Raw genomic sequence first — 19,460 nt, forward strand, 5'->3', positions numbered from 1 at the left:
AGCACAGACGGGCTGTGCCAAATCTTTACGGTCAATAAAGATATCCGCACATCATTCTTCCAGACTCGACAGCGATCATTTGACAATGCCGTGTTACGTAAACAAGAGGCACAAACGAAAATGAAGGTCGAAACGGGAACGTCTTCTACGTGCTCAATGCACACATGTGCGAGACGTTTGTGTGAAACTTATCCTAATTGTGTAGAGATGACGCGGCATTTGGACTCCGGTGCCCGGGCCACTGGCGCTTCAAGAAAGCGTTTTCGGATGAGTCGCTGTTCTAAAATCTCGTATGACCTTCAGCGCCAAGTGTATCATGCGTTGTGTCTCGGTGAGTTGGCATTCCTGGGGCGATTGGTGACTCGTTTGGTCGCTGCCAGATTGTGACGTTTCAGTTTCAGTTGGTCTGATTCATCAAGCCGAGAAAGGTTCGAAGGTTCAATAGGGCTCCCTTACGGTCATCGGTGAATGGGGGTGCTCAATTGAGATTAGATGCCGTTATTAGTCAGAAGTCAGTGTGATAGAAGCCGTTCTTTAGGAATCAAATTAGCCTCTGAACGAACTGCGAGCAGCAGGACCCGAGAGAAAATCACTGTCAGTTCCACAGACTGCAGAATCCCCTCGGGAGAAACACGGCGCAAAAACTCTCCCTTCACCCCTCCAGCCACCGAGACACCCCTCATCTGAACTGCCGACAACAGGTGCCTTCCTTCCCCTCACGCTCGCCGCCTCCGACGCTCAGCGGGGGATCTCGGCGCCACCAGTGTCGACTCTGAGCAGCGTGCCTCTCCTCGCAGTCCGTAGCAGCTGTCTGCCTCACCGCTGCGTGGGAGTCTTCTCATACAGAGGGGCTCCCCGCGGGCCGGGATGGGGCGTAGGATCGCTCTCCACCGCCGCGCCGCCGCCGAAGGGGCGAGCGGGCGCCGTGCCCGGTGGAGCAGCTATTGGCACGTGCCAAAGGCAGTAGGGAGCCGGTGGGGACCGGAGACGACGGTCTGGATTGGAACGGTGACGTCAGGACGCTGTCTAATGACTGAAATGAGGGGGATGGAGGAATCTGTTCCGAAGACTGGGAGTAGGTCAGGCCCCAAGTCTCTGAGGCGATTAAAGGTCCCCAAATCAAAGTTTCGAAAGAATGACAGATGAACACCATTTTGGCTTGTCACCGGGTCCGAGATCTTGTCATGGTTTGTGAAACACATGAATGTTCACTAGACACTACCATAGCTCACTCGCTGATGCAGGCCCGATGCTATGCGAAATTTTTAACCTGGATGGTGCAACATCCCGACTCCGACATTCGGCCGTCCAATTCGTGGAGCCGTAAACGAAATACCACTCTGGCCGTATCGACGTCGTGGGCCGGCCGGGGCGGCATCGAATGCACCATGTGCCGGGGCGGCCGGTCCAAAATCCACACCGCTACCGCTGCAGTGCCAGGAGCGCCGGGGCGATCGAACCAGCCATAGCGGCGCATTTGGCACTCATTACCCCTCCCTGCGACCTACAGACCCCTTATGGCCCCCTACGTGAGCAACGCGTTCATCCGAACAAAGCCACAAAGGGAGTTTTCTTTGTTCATCCAAACAGAGCCGTAGTGGCGCATTGCGCCTCACTCGAGAGGCTTCCTGAGGTCTAATTTTGGCATCAGATGCGTGTACCGGCAGACGGGTGGCCGGAAGCAGCGCGGGGCCGTGGCTGACCGCTGTTTTATCAGTTAGACGGCTTGAGGTACGGCTAACTGGCCAAACAAACCCGAGAGTGGTGCATGGTACTCGGAGGTGACGAGGAATGGTCGGTGTCATAACTTAGACAAAAGTTGAGATCAGAAATTCAGAATAGTTTGAAAAGGTTGCCAAGTTGCCACCTGAGGTCCACCAAAGCCCAAAGGTCACGTCAGGCCGGAGGAACAAGGGTCAAGTCCGTACCGACAACCCACGGCTCAGATTAAGTCAGCACTAGGGGCACAACAAAGGTCGGGTCGATACTAAGTCTCGGCGAAGGTCAATGCAGCACTAAATGTCACTCAATAGGTAGGCCACGGTATATTGAACGTCGGCAGTGTCAGGGGCAGAACTTATTACGAAGACTTCCAGAGCACACTATTTTTTAGGCATTATTCAGTAGGTGTAGAGCAAGACACACGACCTGTCCAAAGCAGACAATAGGCATACTCGTCGTGCGACATTCTTGACCTACAGCCCCGCCCTCGTGCGATAAATGCACTTTGTGCTTTGATAAATGCACCAGCTACAATGAACCAACGCTAACCTGATGGATGAGACGCAGATCTTTCGAATTAGCGAGAAAGTGACACCCGTCACCCTGGTAAGGTACCGATAAGTGAGTCACGTTGAACGTTCAGCCCGCGAAATTATGCCAAAACCTCTCATCGAGGGAAATATTTTCACCGTCGTAGCTCAAACAGCGACTGGTCTGGTTAATGCGGCAAAATAAAAACATATAAACAACATCTTTGTCATGTAAGGCGAATTCCCTCTCAAGTGAACCTAGCTTACACACTAAGGTTTCCGTGGTGTGATAGCTATTAGCACCACACGAACAGCCTACCGTCGCTTTATCCATGCAACTTGGGCTTAATGAACATCATACAGTCATGCAATCGGGTCCCGTACGCCCAAATAACCGCCCTATCCATCATAATTAGTGGGCAATTTCGTCCGACCTGTCTGGGTCAGCGGAGGTGCCCCAGACTACAGACAAGTGGCCCGGGCCGGGGACAGCGGCTTCATTGCCGAGTCGGGTCTTAGAACACGACTGGCCACTCAGTGATAGAAAAGGGCTAAATAACGAGCAAGCGCAGAGGCGCAAAGTAACCTCCCGACTCCCGGCAGGCGACATAGCAGTCCACGGATACATCGATTCACATTTCACAACGCAAGTAAGACGATTAAGCACTGTATTCAATTACAAACTGAAGCTGACTGGGAATACTGCGCTTCTCAGCATAGTTGCACAATTTAATGGGAAACTCGTAAAATGCTGATAGAAATTTTAACAATTTCACGATTCTCTCTTCACAAATTTACAAGTTACAACACACAGACCCCCGCTCATGCATTTATAAGGTACTGGGAACGAGCAAGAAGTAAATACATTTCATTTCTAGTTCACTTTCCTTCTTCTCATCTAGACATCATTTATAACACAGGTACAGGTCGTAGGCATGAGTATACCCCCAGGATTCACATCCCCCTCATACAATCACCTATCGCTTTCCGCCGCGGCCAGCGCCGCCGGCTGGACCGTGTGGGTAGCCGAGACGGCGGCATGGCGCACCCAGCGGCGGGTGCAGCCGTCGGGCACCCCTGCCAGCTGCACCCCGGACACCCGCAGACCAGTGACGGTCAGGTCGGAGATCTCCCAGCTGAGCTGGAACGGGCCGACAGAGTCCAGAGAGCCCGCCACGTCCGCCTCCGCCAGCTGAGTGGGATAGGAGGGGAAGGGGGTCAGTTAGAAGTAACGGGATGAGGGTGTCAGCATATCCGATAGCGGTGACGATGAAAAGAAAAGGGGAAAGAATAGTTGCCAATGTTGCTGAACGCAACAGCCAGCTAATGAATATGAAAAAATAACTTTACGAGTACAAAACACTGACGGAAAGTGATTCAAAGTTCTTCATGTATGAAAAGACGAATGAGGGAGCCGTGAGTAGTGAGTACTACAGTACAGATTCCGTTCGTTTTAAACCAATCACGACCCGGTACCCCATATCAGAGCTCAGCCCAGTAATCCAAGCTCTAGCCGATCGATCCTGGTTCCTTTCACCTCTCTGACCAATACTCTTTTCTGACCTATCCCTTCCCCTGACCCCTCCCTATCCCTGCTCCAACTGATCCCTATCTCTCTGACCGACCCCTCCCCTCTGTCTCACCCTGAGCACCGCGCTAGCCTCCTGCTGCCCTCCCATCTCCCGTACGGTCCACGTCACCAGCGCCGCCTGGCGGTCAAACTTCACAGCTCCGCCGCCGGGACCGGCACAGGTGGCGCTGACGGCGCTGGTGCCCGCCGGCGGGCGGAACTGAACGCCTACAGACGGAGCGCGGAGCTCCCCCGCCGCCAGCAGCCGTACGCGCAGCGTCACCTCGATATCTGTCGAGCCGGGCAGGCCGAGCGCCGTGGCTCGGACGGAGATGGGGAGGGGAGGGCCGGAGAGTCCGGCGGCGCTCCGGTACTCGAGCAGGGTCAGCCGGCCGGGCGGGCCGCTCAGCCAGCGCGACTGCCGAGAGCCGGACGGGTGCAGGCGGGACACGTGCACCTGAGGACCCAGGTGCGCCTCCGCTGCGGGGGAGGGGAGAGGGAAGGTTAGTACTGCTGGGGAGAAGGGCGTGGTCAAATGATCGACATGCTCAAAAATCGCTATAGGAGATATATTAGAGGGTAACGATGCCTATTTGACAATAGTCTGGGACTCTGGGTACGTGTGCTAGCCATTAATGATTGAGGCTTCTTCCTTTAATTTTTGTGAAACTGTGCTTCTTGTCGAACCCTGCATTAACCAATAAAGAACGATTTTATGAAACACGCACACTTTGCCCTATGGTTCCGTATCGTTGTGCGCCAATGCATTCGTTTTGTGGAGCCTGATATCGCAGATTCCTTACCAGCTGCGTCCGGCTCCAAAAGTCGGACATCCTCCGCCAGGGAGACGTCCACCCGCGAGCAGGCAGTGCCCTCCGTGCGCACCTCGAGTCGACCGGTGACCTCACACTGCTGCACCTCGCCGTCTGACGTCATCACACAGTCTGAAAGAAAGGTGCAACAGGGGATGACGTCATACTGTTGCACCTCGCCGTCCGACGTCAGCACACAGTCTGGAAGGTGTAGAGGGTCCTCAAACTCACATGGCGTTACTTTCACGTTTCGCTAAAGATTTAACGCACAAAATACATTTGTTTTATCCTAAGCTCGATGTAGCGTTTCCTATAAAGAGTTTCAATGAACTTTTCAGCCCTTACAGCTAGCTACCTAACTCAAGGAGAAACTCCGTAGCCACTTTCGGCCCTCACAGCTAGTAAACTCGCTCGAGCAGAACCTCGGCACTCGGCAGTCTCAATTCCGACCCCGAATACCTACCGATCGACTCGACGACATCCACGTAGACGTGCTGCTGCGCCTCGCCGCCCGGGCCGGGGGCGGCGGCGGGGGCGGCGGGTGAGCCGAGCTGGGCGGGGGCGGCCACGCAGGGCCGGCTGAGGAGGAGCGCGCGCAGCCGGCCGGCGTCCAGTGCCATCATCTGGCCGTCCTCCTGGGGAGGGAGGCGGAGGGAAGGGAGGGTTGGGGAGGGACAGAGGTAAGCCATGGTGCGCTCAAGCAGAACTCGACCGAACACAAACCGAACACAATCACGACCTCGCTACTCTCTAGTAACACGAGTGGAATAAAGGTAGCGACGTTAAAATGTCACAATAAGCAATTTATTCACTTTACGTTGCCTGTTCTCAATAATTACACATTAGTGAACTGAGTTTAAAGAACAGAGCCACAGGTAGAGTATTCCCCGTCACACAGTTCCATAGCGATCGATCAGAACAGCCAATCACACCCTCCACCCTGCCTCCACCGCACATAACAACAGGTCACAACACCCCATCTCACCACGATCTCCGTGGCCAGCTGTCGGAGCGTCAGATGGTTGGCCCGCAGCGCCGACTCGGAGGCCGCCCCGCAAATGGCGGCCACCACGTCTCTGAACGCCGTCAGCCAGCAGAGGACCTGCAGCGGCGCCAGGCGCCGGCCGGCCGCCGCGCCCCACCGCAGACCGTCACTCTGCACGTGGTAGAAGTGGGTGGATCCATGCTGGAACTGCGACGGGAAGGTGGCAAAAGAGGGAATTGTAAAACTGGGTACCTACTTGAGAGATGTGTCATGTGAGATAAGTTGATTACGTGTTGCATAAAAGATGGTTAGGAAATTGAACTCCATTACTATTTATTATTTAGTGTGCAAATTACAATACTGAGGAGCAAAATTCACAACAAATCAGAGCAAATTCACAATTAATTTACACAGGCTAGCTAAAAATCACCTGAAAAAGGTAGGTACTTACATAGGGAAGTGCATCTGTACTACTGCAGATAATGTTGTGAAATTGCCTGTAGTGTTGAGGATTCACATCTTTATTGTAAATACCTGAAAATGAGTTTGTTTGATTATCCCATTAAGTGAAAATAATGTTCCTTCGCTAATACAAACCTTATTGTGTACAGGCCCAAAATCCATACCTAATTGGCTTATGTCCACGCCACGCAGGCAGCAGGCATTAGCATTGAAGTGATTAACAGATTTATCCGTGCACATGGCAAGCATTTCTAAGATAACATCATAAATTTATGAGAAAACATAAGTCTGATTAGCATCGCATACCTACTTTGCACATCGACCAAAATAATAATGCATTTTTCTGAACATGATCGCAATCGGGAAACACAAATTATAACATATGAACCCTATCAATTTACTATACCTGATTCTTTGAATACAATATGACCTTTACGGTTTACTACGAAGACCTCTAAAAGCATTGTATATCAGCAAACTACTTCAAAATGCTCTACAACAATATCAATATTGATATGTATGATGTACTGCAACAAGCACAAATATCAGTGAGCAAACAATCGTCCTATTTGCGCCATTTCTGCATCGTTCATTTCCTTCAATTTGATAGGGAGAATTCGGCAAAATAGCAAAATATGGTAGCTTCGAAAAACCAAAATAAACATTTCTGTAATTTAATGCTTGATTTCGTGTTTTATTTTTTACAAAAAAATATACATAGTTTTGAATCAAACCTGAAAAATAATCATTTTGCCTCTTGAAAGAAAATCACAGCAAATACCTGACATGGCTTTATTCAGAGTGAAGGGAAGCCTTTATCATTGCTTCCACAACATCACTTGTGACGTTTCAGTGGTCACATCATCACCGACGATTCTCCGTCGCAAGATCGCGTGATAATTTAGGAAATTTCGCGTCAGTTGTCAGTACTTCAGATCATATCGCAAGGCGGAAGTACTTTACGTGTTTGGTGCTTATTGTCAGTCTTGGGAAACAGTGGATTTCTGTCGCAGTCGTTCTGTCGCTGTTGTAAAACTCAGGCTGAACGCCTAAAATACTACTATCAACATCGAGTTGATTGTAATCTCAATCTGAGTTCAAGTTGTGACGGCAAATTTTGGACCGCCTTGCCACCATGAATCCTGAATAGTAAGCTATTGGCTCATTAGGTTTATGGTTGGTTGCCGCTCTAATTTATGGAGTAATTTGATTGGTACTGGTGTGGGCACCTTCTAGAAGCGTGTTTCTTGCATTATGAACAAACGTAAGACTACACAAGTTTTGGGGCAATTTTCCCTTGATTTATGACCCTTCTAGAATTTTCCTGTTGGCATACTGGAAGAAAATTGGGAAATAATCAGGAACTAACTTCTGTCCTTATTTCAGTGACTTTCTGTTCAAGCTGCTGCTGATTGGAGATTCGGGAGTCGGAAAGTCATGTCTTCTTCTGAGATTTGCTGTAAGTCACTCATAAGTTTTACTATGAATGCTATTCTGTACAGTTTTCATTTCACAATTTTCACTTTTCAGGCTGTCATGCTTGAAGGTTGGGCTCCAATAAACAATTAATTGTTCAGGAAGTGCTCACTATCATTGATCTTCCACCACCTCCATTTCAGGATGACACCTACACGGAGAGCTACATCAGCACAATTGGTGTGGATTTTGTAAGTACCAACTGCTGTGTATGAATGTGAGGCAACTTCTGATAGCTGTAGTGTGTGACGGGTATCAAAATCCCTCCTAGTGAAATGTGCTGTGCGGTTGTCTGGGTTACAGCCGAAAGAGATACTGAAAGATACATGATATGGAAATGGAATAAAGTTTACATGGTTTTCATAAAGAAATCAACTTTCACTGGTTTTCGCCATTCACACTTCTCATTCTTGGTAGAAAATCCGCACGATCGAGCTGGACGGCAAGACGATCAAGCTGCAGATCTGGGACACTGCTGGCCAGGAGCGGTTCCGCACCATCACGGCGGCCTACTACCGCGGCGCGCACGGCATCATCGTCGTCTACGACTGCACCGACCAGGAGAGCTTCGGCAACGTCAAGCAGTGGCTGCAGGAGATCGATCGCTACGCTGCCGAGAACGTCAACAAGCTGCTGGTCGGCAACAAGTGCGACCTCGCCAGCAGCAAAGTCGTCGACTTCGCCACGGCCAAGGTGAGAGAAATAGTGGGGATGGATTTTGGAGATAGCTGACGTGAAGACTGAATAAAGATGTGGTGGCATTATTGGCGACATTTTCCATCGACGACTGTGCGGTGAATGTGAACGAATATACCCTTACCGTAAAACGTGAGTGAATGTACCTTTACCCGGCCACCACAGGTGACGGAGTGAGATTATCGCGAATGAAAGTGCCGTCACCGTTAAATGTGAATAACTGATCCATTGTCGTGGATGATGGTGACTTTATCGTAAGAGTCGGAGGTTGAGCTCATGAATATGTCGTCGTGAATAATTGCCTTAAGGTACCCTACGTAACTTTATTTTACCGTAGGCACTGTCGTTACCGTGGAGTGGGTGACTCGACTAAGTTGTCACCACGCCTAACCCCTTTCCCGTTACCGTGCCGCCCGACAGGCGTACGCCGACCAGCTGGGTATTCCTTTCCTGGAGACCTCGGCCAAGTCGTCCACCAACGTGGAGCAAGCCTTCATGACCATGGCCGCCGAGATCAAGAGCCGCGTGGGTCCGCAGGCGACCACCGAGCAGGCGGGCGGCGGCGCGCGTGTCAACATCCAGAGTACCCCGGTGGCTGACGGAAAGGGGGGCTGCTGCTGAACAGGGGTGAGGGCGGGGGAAGACGTGGGCGGTGGGTTCGGCTGGTCGTGGGTTTGATGGTAAACATCTCTTACAACCCAGGTTTGTTCCGGAGCCGGATGAAAATTAGCGTAACCATTTAGCAATTAAAAACTATTTGTGCTTTCACTGTTGAGCATCGGTGTGATGAGGTGCTAACACATGTCTTCTTTTCTCTTGTCGACAGGTCATCTACACCACTCTTTCGAGACAGGCTCTGGCCACTGTACCATCCGTCTCCACTGGACGGCAGTGTGGAGAGTGTCTCATTGGTGATACAATGACTCTTCTGACCTTTTGTCACCCTGTCTGACAACGAGGCAGGCAGCTGTCAGCCCTGGTGAACGCTGATCCCAGATGACGGCTTCATATCGTGAAGACACGCTGAGTTTGTCAGTAATGGTGACAGCCCATGAAGGAACCGGTCTAGAATGCCATTTAGCATAATTACAGTCATTATTTATGCATGCCTAATGTCCATTTATCCATATTACCATTCATGTACGTACATCTTTGAGGGAGCATGTTTGTTTGTAGTATCCTTTATAGGCATCATGTCTGTTTCTATGGACACTGTCTTTTCTTCAGTGTCCCATTTTAAGCAGCCTCACATCCGAAACGACCTTAAAAACGGAGAGACAAACCCGAGCCGTTCGCACCATCTCATTTAGCAATTTTCGGGGCTGGGTATAGTATTATGCCGACAGATCGGCATTCGGCATAATACGCGGAATCGGCTGTCTTGACATCTGTCAATCTTTCAATCGGCTGCCCTGATGTCTCTACATCCCTCTGCTAGACAGATTTTGAACTCACATGCCTCTAGACTGAGGGGACGGACGGTATATCGCGTGTTTTCTGCGTGTGTGCTTAGATTGGTGGATGTTTGTGGTACTTAGCCGGTGAGCGATTCCGTCACTTTGTACGGGATTGGCTGTATATACTGCACGTGTGTGATGCTGAGGGTGCACCTTCACCTGACCGTGCCGTGGCTGCGCGCTCTGTGATCTTGGCTGCCTCTCTCGCCGAAGAAATGTATCTCGCGGGCAGTTTCACGGCGAGGTGTGCGTTTTGACATAATTGTGCAGCTATCCTGCTGATGCCTCATCGTAGACGTGCCATTGTCCGGTCGGGTGGCCGCCGGGGACCGAAAATGTTGGGTTGTGGGATGGCCGTGTGATGGCGCTGAGACGGTGACGATGCGGTTGTATCCAAGGCCGTATAAGAGGTTGTATCGGTTGTATCAATGCTGTAAGAGTTGCATAATGGGCCAGTTGGCGGCCCGGCGGTGGCTGCAGCAATCGCTAAGTATGTGGCTTATGCATTGTATGCCCGTTTTTCGTCCAGTAAATATATTTTAGGAGTAAGTTTGCTCAATTGTAGTTTGAACTTTGACGCTCTGTGAACGCGTACGAATGGGGAAGTACGTGGCCATTCGAAAGACATAAAACATCAATCAACATCATTGGCAGCAACCAGCAACCGAGTAGAGCGTTCATTGTTGGTTCAATGCGATCTAGGGAATGTCTGAACTCTGAAGCGGCACTGTCTGTCCTACTTCTAATCCCGGTTGTGTTCTGAAGAGAACGATCAGATCAGTGTAGTGCCCATCTGGCCATTTTCGAATGATGACTGTCTTCATCTGTGCCGCAAAACTGCAAAATACACAAATAGATCCAGATTAAATATTACGTCATAAAATGTATGTATGTCGTTGATGGCTTTTAGACATGAATATTGCCATCCTTGGTGTGCTTTGTTGTTTTGGCGCATATGATACAGTTACTGGCTTGGTGAAGTAGCTGAAAAAAAGATACGAGCAAATGTCGATATTTATTATTTTAATTTAACGCCTACGCTAGCATTCTAACCACCGACCAACCTGGAAGATCAAAGGCAACAACAATTCACAGTTATCACACCCCATGCAACAAAGATCATCAAAATAACCTCAGAAAGGTAAGGCCAAATGGGTGAAGAAGGTTAATAATAATTATTTCAACTTGTAAATTGTATTTGCATTTATTTCAAGCACTGTTGCTTTCAATAGAGGCAGCATTTTTTCGAAATGATTGGAAAATTTGTATGTGAAATTTGCTTTCAATTGAGTTTATTTCAATGAAATTATGGCTATCAAGATGTTGCTCGAAGTATAGGTAATGCATATTGCATAGTGCCAACCTTTTGCTTGAAAGCTGTTCCAAATCATGAATTTGATCCTGGCCTATCACAAGTGCTTTACTGTTATAACTTGTTTGGTGAAGCAGACAAGTACCTAGCCTAGCATATGATATGTGTTGACCCTTCAACTTACAGGGTGCAGCGTATTAATTGTGGTTTCTCATTCTGTTGAATTCCACATCCGGGTGCTCAGAAATGACTATTGAGGCTAGAGAGTGTTTTTGTTAGTGGTGGTCCTATGAATTCTTTTTTGGGATAAGTCTGATGATTTATTATTAGCTTGCATCAATGAGTACCTATTGCCAGGGTTTCGGAGTCGTGGTAGCGCTGTTCCGACTCCGACTCCGACTCCGACTCCGGGCTCCTGGCCGACTCCGACTTCGACTCCGGGTCTGATGCGAATGGCAATGGCGCCCGCCAAAATTTTGCGTGATATGACGCCACGCTAGGTCTACGTGCACGGGGAGAACGCTCCTACTCTCCGGTTTCCTTCATGCAGTCACCATTTCTCCCACGTGGACGCAGCTGAATCTACAATAGGTCAGCGGCCAGCGTGGAAACCAGCCGAGAAGCGCGAGAGGCGGCCGTATCACGAACATGAGCATCGCCATCATGTCGGTCATTCCTATGTGTTGATACTTTTCTTTTCGGAACATAAACGAAGAAAATAAAAATACAGTTGTCATTTAGTCTTTGACTCGTCAAATACTTCAGATAGTGGAAGTTATAACAGGCATGCAAAATACTTGGCTACTAAATTATGATGTAACTTGAAACTTGTTAGATCCAATGTTTGTCATTTAGAACAAAAACAAGATGAGTGCAATTTTTATCGCCGGAAGCGAATTCTACCGCCGGCAACTGATAAAAAAACTAAAAAGTGATATCACATATTCTAGTTATTTTCCGGAGTCGGAGTCGAGGCAGCTTGACCGACTCCGACTCCGACTCCTGGCAGCTTGCCACGACTCCGGGCGACTCCGACTCCGACTCCGACTCCGACTCCGAAACCCTGCCTATTGCAGTTCAAGTTGAAACACTCTTTGTAAACCGATTCGCTTCACGAATGGTCTCAGTTGTGCCTCTTCCCTCACAATGCATGCCTGGATCAGCATTCAGCAGAGATCCTTAGTGCTGAACAGGCTAAGGAGGCTTGGTGAGGTGTGAACTCATACATACAATGCCCCCCCCCCCCCCCCATGGACTGGTAGAATATACTCTGGGTAGAACCAAGATTGAGATTCTTACAGAGCTAGCTGACCTTCATTGTTTTTATTGATTTTGCTTGAACATTTGAATGGACAAATTGACAGAGCCAAAATCCACTCCAGGCTGAAGCAAAGCTTGCTGTGAAAGTCCTGATCCACTCTGTCCAGCCACACCATGCCAGGTGACAAGATAATTTAGCTACTGGACTTTCATAAGCACAATGCACATTTTAAGCCAAACACAGGGTATCCGGCCATTACTCAAGGTTCTTTCTGTCCTCACTCAACTGATTCGTTGAAGGTGAGCTATGGCTAGTTTGAGCATTGCTAACTGGCTGCGGTTGCTCCCACTAAGTACTAACCGCAGACCGTGTCTGTCATAGATCTCAAATGTCAAGCGCCGAACTCCGTTCCGTCGGGAGTCTCAAATATCAAGCGCCGGAGCGACTCGAACCCGGCCTTTCGCTACCGGGAGTCTAAAATGGCCAATTGAGCTACCGCCAATTGACAAGTTGCGCCTGGTTGGGCTAGAGCTTTAGGGAAAAAAAAAAACGAGCGCATGTGCCTTGTGTCGTCATGAATTTTAGAGACAGATGCTCAATTTTAAGGTCTCTGGTCGGTTGGTGAACTTTGAGGTCAGATCAAAGACACCAAGGTCGGGATCTAGTTTCTGGCAAATGCTCATGCCAGAAATGGCCACTGAGCTACGATGTTGAAACCACGAAGTAAGTCATGCTGAGCCGTGTGGAATCGTATGCTTTTTGTTTAGGAAAGGTCAACTTGCGTGTTGGTCTCATGTCAATGCCAGGTCAAAGTCCCTCGGGCCTGAAGCTGGTTGAGGAAGGTCCTTCATGGCCATTGCGCGGTATGGAATGGGATTTCGTCTCACGTCTGTTATTAAATCATCGCATGACGCATATTTTTGTTTTTGACTTATAAAATTCGACGAGGAAGGCAACTCCCACTGTTTCAGGCAACCGTTGTTGAAGTCATACGCATCTCATTCTAAGACGTTCCGTTTTGGCTCGGGCTCGGCTGGGACCGGGCGTCTCCTCTCCATCGATTGGTGGCTGGGCGTGTGACGTCACGGCGCGTACATATCGACTGCACGGTCCGGGCGGCACCTCAGCCGAGAGCTCCCCGGCTGCCGCCTGACCCGTGACCTAGTTAGCGGCGCCCCGGGCCGGTCGCACGGGGGTGCTGCACGCGCGGGGGGAGGGGGGCGGATCTCAGGTGCCGTGCCTACAAGCCGGATCCCCTCTGGACTGGTGGTCTTTGTTGTTGGCTCGCTGATGCTCCGCTTTGGGACGGGGATCTGGGTATAGACCTCCTGTCTAGCTTGAGGTTAATAATGTATGTTTCTGTGACCTTAAGTGGCGGGCAGGTGCTGGCTCACACTATTGCGCTAAGCTGGTCACCTATTCACGTTAGATGGTATCGGGGGCTGAATATTGTGCCGTGTCGCTATAAGGTCCCGGGGTAGTCGGTAACAGGCTCTTGCCGCTAATGTAACGGTGCCGGTGACTGGATCCCCGGGGAACGCCGGTCTGCGCTGCCGCCGTCAGGGTCAGTGCTGGGAAGGTCGGGGAGCGGGGAGGCAGGGGCAGAGGCACCACAGAGGCCGGGGAAGTCCTGCAGCCACTTGTGCGATGATTGGTCGTTCAGTCCTGCCGGGCATTGCTGTGGGTTTGAGGCCTGGAGCAACTCTATTCACTTGTCGGAAATTCTACGGCGGAAGCTCATTGACCATTTCCCATCCATCAATGGATATGATGCTTGGTTAATTTCTCACACTTTTAGACTAAATATTCCCGTCTCTCTTATTCCCCTTCCCTTACTCTCATCTATCGTTCTTCCAATGCTTCTCGTGTCTGGTATCGGCCGGCCGTCTTTCCCACACCATTCCTCCTTTCCCAGCGCCTGCCTCCTTTCCTCGCCGTCATTTATATACACTGGCTTGTGCTGCCCCATTCCGGGCGTGCCGCGGCGCTGCGTGTGGCAGCCGGGTGTCGATCGAGCAGAGGGACGGAGGAGGCTCAGCAGAGCGGCGGAGAAGGCCCGTGACCCTCCTCTGCCACCCCCGCTCTCCTCCTCTCCCGGAGCTGTCCGTTTTGTGTCGTGCAGTCGCGCCAGGACCGTCCGTCCGTCCGCTCTCTCCGCTCGCTGTTTGTCGCCGGTCTCTGAAATGGTCAGCGTTTCGGCGCAGTGGACGACAGCACGTCTTTGGCCGTAAAACTGGAGCGGTCCGGTGGATGACGGCTTCGATCAGTCGACAGAGCCGGACTCTGGTATAACGACGGGTCGGCGACACTCGACACGCTGCTGTTCCAGACATCCGGGTCCTTGGACGGGGGGGGGGGAGGATGGAGTTGGTTTCGTGGAAACCGAACAGGATTCGGGAGATTTGTTCAAGACTTCTTCAGACATGTTGACTGCGGATATTTTCCATGAAACATTGACTGTTGTGGCGTAGGAGGGGAGGGGTTAAAGCCTGTATCATAGTCGTTTATTTTGCCAAATTGTCAGGGAACTCAGATTTGTTTTTCAATAGAAAAACACAATTCTAACAAATAGTGTTTTAACTATTGACAACAAACCTTCAGTTATTCCCTTGGCTTTTTGAAAATCTTCTCGTTTCGTACTCGATTCGACATAAGTATACAATATGTAATGGTACGTACTGTTGAACTGGTTTCGAAATTAGGTCTACTTGATACGAATATTGAAGACGCTGTGTAAGTTACAAAGAAAAACATAAATTACCTCACTCCCGGACAAATATATATATATTTTTTTTTAATCGGTGGGTTTTCGACGACCTGTCGATAATTGACATGACCTTTAGTCTGACCTTTTGAAGATGCAGAGAGATTACAGTTAGTGCTGGAGACGTACTGCTAAGACTCGGAGACATGCTGCCGCAGCTCAGGAACAAGCTTTTAATGGCGATCACTAGGATTTACGCGCTGTACAACGCAGCCGAGCTTTTAGAGGTGATTACCCTGACTTAGCGTGGCATTGGTGATGTTGCGTAATTCTAAATTTGTTCACAGGTCAATCATGGAGTGCGCCGTAAAGTTTTTACATTTTGTTTCACTGCAGTTGTAAGTAACTAATTGTAATGGTAACATGCATTCAAATGTATGGACACACATACTCGGCTCTTACTAGGGGCAGGCTGCAGTAGCGCGATCGTTGGTGATTCGGTTACGATTGGGCGATGACAACTCCCGTTCACTACAGCTAAAATCGCAGTGTGATGCCCACCGATCCCTGCCCCGGCTTTGGAACTGCTCGACACCGTTGAACTCTGACTGACGCCGGACCGTGATTGAGATTTGAGAACCAACTAGGTGCTCGTTTCCATGCAGTGCTTCGGTGCCGAAGCCTTCGGAGCATGGCGCGCCCATAACCGCTATATTTATCAAAGTCCATTTCGGCCAACGGCGGGTGCCGTACTGAATGGGATATTTATGGCGCCCAGGGCTGTCGTTTGCGCTGCGCGATGGAGTCAGATTTTCGGCCCTTTGTGGCGAAGGCGTGGCGATAACGGATATGTTATACAGCAGGCCAGGAGTATCTCTACTTGGATTGCTAACTGACTGCCTTTTTAGGCTGAGCAGTAGACATAATCGAACGTTGAAAACTCTTCAACAATGCTGGAAGTGTAGTTCGCGAAGGCACGGAGCACCTTGAAAGCTTAGGGAATAATTCAGGGAGCAATGCAGATAAAATCCATTTTATGTTCCCTGCTTAGCTATCATTATTTCCAATTACTAAATCTTGTAGTGTTTGTTTTCCTCAAACTTGATTCTAAGTAACGCAGCACAGCTTAGCTTTGCTAACCCGCTTATGTTGATCCTGTTTGTGAGCTGCGCTGTATGCTAGTGTACGATCGGCTCAATAGATGGCGCTGCTGTCGACGCCTGGATGCGTAGGCTGTACCGCATTACGGGGATCGGAGCGGCCGCCCCGATTGGTCCAATCCTACACTCACTGAAAGACGTGAAAAAAAAAAGAAAGACGTGGGCTTTGTACCGGCAATAATGGCTTTGTAGAGACCATTCCCACACCGCACCGAGTATTTTTACCCCGTCCTCGTTGCATCGGTGAACAACCCATACACTAATCAGAGGTAATCATTGTACCCAGTCGGCTGCACTGATGATAATTAACTCTCGCGGGTGATTGCAATCAGGTTCTGTAGTGCTGCAGCGGAAGTAAATTAAGCCTGATTCGGCATCAGGGTGCTGGTCTCGGGCATTCAGGCTAGCATTGTTAAGTGTTTACTGCTGGATCCTTGGTTCCGGTAAGGAAATGGACTGTTTGGAGACGCAACCGTTATTGAGAGACAGATTTGTTGTAGTGATTATTTTTCAATATATCTGCTCCTTGGCACTTACCTTTTTTCTATATTGGTGATATTTTTGACCCTACAGGAATTCATGGCTGTTTTCATTGTGAAAAACTTGTGTCCATAGCGTTTGCAGTATGCTAAGGCACAAACGACCATTTCAAGTTTCAACAATACGTGAAATAAGTCCCGGGCAATTCTCTGCGAGACTGGCGCCTACGGTTGCTCTGTTCCGTGTATCTATTTACTTCTGACCTTGAGTGCTTCTTACGTTCTGGTAGAGACGCTGTACCTCAAAGCCATCATCTTATCAACCCACGAACACTATTTTTAATGCCTGTCTAGACTTAAACCAACAGACGCTCGAACACACTTAATCCATTCAATCATCTTATACCGACTGGTCGACCGAGTTCACATATTTGACGGCCGATTTTTGCGCTAACTAGAGCGAAAACCTGCTCCGAAGTAGGACGATTCGTTTCCATCGACTTGATACCAGTGGGAATCGAATGCTTGATTGAACGCGTATTGTAACACCGTCGCTGAAAGTGTTGATTCAGATGCAACTGTATGAGGTGGAGTTAAAGGCATGCATCATTTTAAAATGAAAATCCCGTAGAAATATGAGTGTTGAAGTATGAGGAAATTGAATATTGAAGTATGAGTGTGTTCGAACCTCGAAGCACCTACATAATGACGATAGTTTATCGTGTGATTCTTATTTGAAGGCGATTTTAGTTACATTATATTTAATTTCAACGCCTAAAAGCCAAAGTAGCAAAGCAGTTAGGCAAAGTCCGTTTTTTTTTTTAGTGGTGATACGCTGCCTTCCACTAAGTGAATGGAAGCGAGTCTTTTAGAACTTGAACAGAACGCTCCCTTCGAATCTGGACTCATACGTTGTCCTAACATTTGTCTCGTGTTCTACCTCGCCCTTTGTCTCCGTTCCCGTGCTTGTCTCCATGTTCTAACCCAGTGTCCCCGTGTCTCAGGGCCGGTCTCCGTCTCACGGAGTTCGCTACCGACGGCGGTAGCGGCGGCGGCGGCTGCGTGCGCCCGACCGACCCGACCGACCGCCCGGGGCGCCACACCGACCGGCCAGTCGCCACAGACGCGCGGCCGTCCCTGGCCGGTCAGTAGCGCTCCGCCGTCAGGGTACGACCGCCGGCTGGCTGACCTGCTCTGACCTGAGAGCTGAGATCTGCGCTGGCCGAGTCAGACCGCTGGCTTTCCGTCCTGCTGACCTGCTGGTCCTGCACTACAGGTCAGTCGCTCGGGGTTTACGGGGAGGAATGATGGTTTTTACTTTTTCTTTATGTAATTGCATTCATTTTTGTTTGGTGATTTAATTTTTCGGTGTCGGTTGAGTCCAATTGTTTACAATTTTGTTGATGTTTCATATTTTACCGATGTCAGAATTTGCTTTCCTGAACATGTTTGCATAATGCATAACTATCGTGCTAGCCTATACGCACCAATTACCGTGATTTTCCCCTTAGTTATTTATTATTTTCTTTCGATTGGCCTTACATGTATCATTTGGAAATTTCATCTCGATATAGGAGGATATGAGTGAGTTCTTGGTGTGGCATGTCATCTTGCAGCCGCTTTTCCCAGTGTTCATTGTTTCCCCTTTTCATTTTTATCAGTGAACCAAATAGAAACATCGAATTCAGCGGCTAAGCTCATTGCGCCTCCTGTGTTATCCACAAGTAACGTTGAAATTGGAATGGGAATTGAATGACGTTATACTGAATGCCAAAGTCGCTAACCTTTTGTAAGGGATACCACCAGGTCACCATCATATTCCCTTACCGTTCATACCCATCTGTTTATCGTGGACAACAGCATTTAATGTGTGCCCAAGCCCCAAAGCATGTTGCTTTTGTTTTAATAGGGTGATGCATACTGCTGTTTTGATGCAGCGATGCTCGGCTCTTGCATCTTAATTTTCACTTAAGGACTCGTTGACCCACTTTGGACGTGAATAATTTGGTCAACATCCGCTAAATATAGACCCTGGCCTGCCGACGAAATGACTGGGGTGTATTCGCGTTATATTTTGATAATCAACGCTACCTATATTATAAACGGCCTATGCATATCATTATGGAGATGAGTCAGGGGTACTGGATAGGTATATAAGATTATACGGTTTCCGAAGGCTTATTACCAATTTGGCCATGTCGGAGGAAACAGCAGTAGGTATAAAGTTCCTAGTTTCTACGCCGACAGTATCTCCTTGGCTTTCCGCGAATGTCGAGGTATACGGCCTACTGCCGGGCTGTTTCCAGTAGCGGCCAGTCGAGTCGCCCATCCAGTGCCGGGTCGTTGAGACTGCTGAGTGACCGTCCGCCCACGGGTGCGCTATTTCTGTCTCTGCCGCGCCGGATTGGCCGCCCCGTCTGCCCCCCGGTTCGGCCCGATTCGCGCCGCTCCGGCAGGTCATGAAAGTAGCGAGAGTCGGAGTGGATGAGTGAAATTCGGCCGGACTGAGAGCGAACTTGGTGTCGGTGGGGGCTGGCCGACCCGGGCGCCAGGAGGTGGGGGTCGTGACTCGTGAGTGGATGGCGGGGTGGGGAAGGGATGCAGGGAGCGTGAGTGTTTTGAATGGACCGCAATGGCAAAAGGTGATTTTGAATTTTAGGTAATGCCTTGATGTACAAAACTTTTAGAAGTATCATCCTCCCAAAAGGCCTTCGAAGTTCATTGCTCGTGATGCTTGCGTTATTCTGGGAGTGCATTCCTGATAACAAGAAAGTTCTATGCATAGATAAAGGAGTTCTTCGGGTTTCAACTCACGTACCACATTCACGCATTGG

At 49.4% G+C, this 19,460-nt stretch overlaps 3 protein-coding genes across 3 annotated transcripts in view; 2 read left to right on the top strand and 1 right to left on the bottom strand.

Annotated features, from left to right (window-relative positions):
* Positions 1–2,903: 2,903 nt before the first annotated feature.
* LOC122366668 (AP-3 complex subunit mu-like) lies at positions 2,904–6,612 on the bottom strand. Its single transcript, XM_043339171.1, has 7 exons — positions 6,488–6,612; positions 6,071–6,153; positions 5,620–5,826; positions 5,098–5,269; positions 4,626–4,766; positions 3,896–4,302; positions 2,904–3,444 (listed from the first exon to the last, which is right to left on the bottom strand). Exons 1-7 carry the CDS (start codon positions 6,543–6,545, stop codon positions 3,226–3,228), a joined length of 1,287 nt encoding a protein of 428 aa, XP_043195106.1. The 5' UTR covers positions 6,546–6,612; the 3' UTR covers positions 2,904–3,225.
* Positions 6,613–6,912: 300 nt separating this feature from the next.
* LOC122366669 (ras-related protein ORAB-1-like) lies at positions 6,913–10,269 on the top strand. The gene is made up of 6 exons (XM_043339172.1): positions 6,913–7,230; positions 7,468–7,540; positions 7,701–7,748; positions 7,975–8,250; positions 8,674–8,880; positions 9,080–10,269. The coding sequence occupies exons 1-5, from the start codon at positions 7,217–7,219 to the stop codon at positions 8,872–8,874; spliced, it is 612 nt and encodes a 203-aa protein (XP_043195107.1). The 5' UTR covers positions 6,913–7,216; the 3' UTR covers positions 8,875–8,880; positions 9,080–10,269.
* A 25-nt stretch (positions 10,270–10,294) lies between these two features.
* LOC122366667 (protein dispatched homolog 1-like) overlaps positions 10,295–19,460 on the top strand; it is a 41,345-nt gene continuing 32,179 nt past the window's right edge. Inside the window, exons 1-2 of the mRNA XM_043339170.1 lie at positions 10,295–10,851; positions 17,631–17,902. The gene's annotated coding sequence lies outside the window, so the exon portion shown is untranslated. The remainder of the gene's footprint in view (positions 10,852–17,630; positions 17,903–19,460) is intronic.

This window comes from Amphibalanus amphitrite, unplaced genomic scaffold (genome assembly GCF_019059575.1).
Source record: "Amphibalanus amphitrite isolate SeventyFive unplaced genomic scaffold, NRLGWU_Aamphi_draft 000822F_arrow, whole genome shotgun sequence".
In the NCBI taxonomy this organism is placed as follows: domain Eukaryota; kingdom Metazoa; phylum Arthropoda; class Thecostraca; order Balanomorpha; family Balanidae; genus Amphibalanus; species Amphibalanus amphitrite.

Bases quoted from the DNA above. Each gene is read 5' to 3' on its own strand.
- LOC122366668 (XM_043339171.1), bottom strand. From the start codon at position 6,545: ATGCTTTTAGAGGTCTTCGTAGTAAACCGTAAAGGTCATATTGTATTC. The intron at 5,270-5,619 runs GTGAGATGGGGT...CTCCCTCCCCAG, and splicing joins AGCTGGCCACGGAGATCGTG to GAGGACGGCCAGATGATGGC. The intron at 3,445-3,895 runs GTGAGACAGAGG...TATCCCACTCAG, and splicing joins AGGCTAGCGCGGTGCTCAGG to CTGGCGGAGGCGGACGTGGC.
- LOC122366669 (XM_043339172.1), top strand. The intron at 7,541-7,700 runs GTAAGTCACTCA...CCTCCATTTCAG, and splicing joins GTCTTCTTCTGAGATTTGCT to GATGACACCTACACGGAGAG. The intron at 7,749-7,974 runs GTAAGTACCAAC...CATTCTTGGTAG, and splicing joins GCACAATTGGTGTGGATTTT to AAAATCCGCACGATCGAGCT.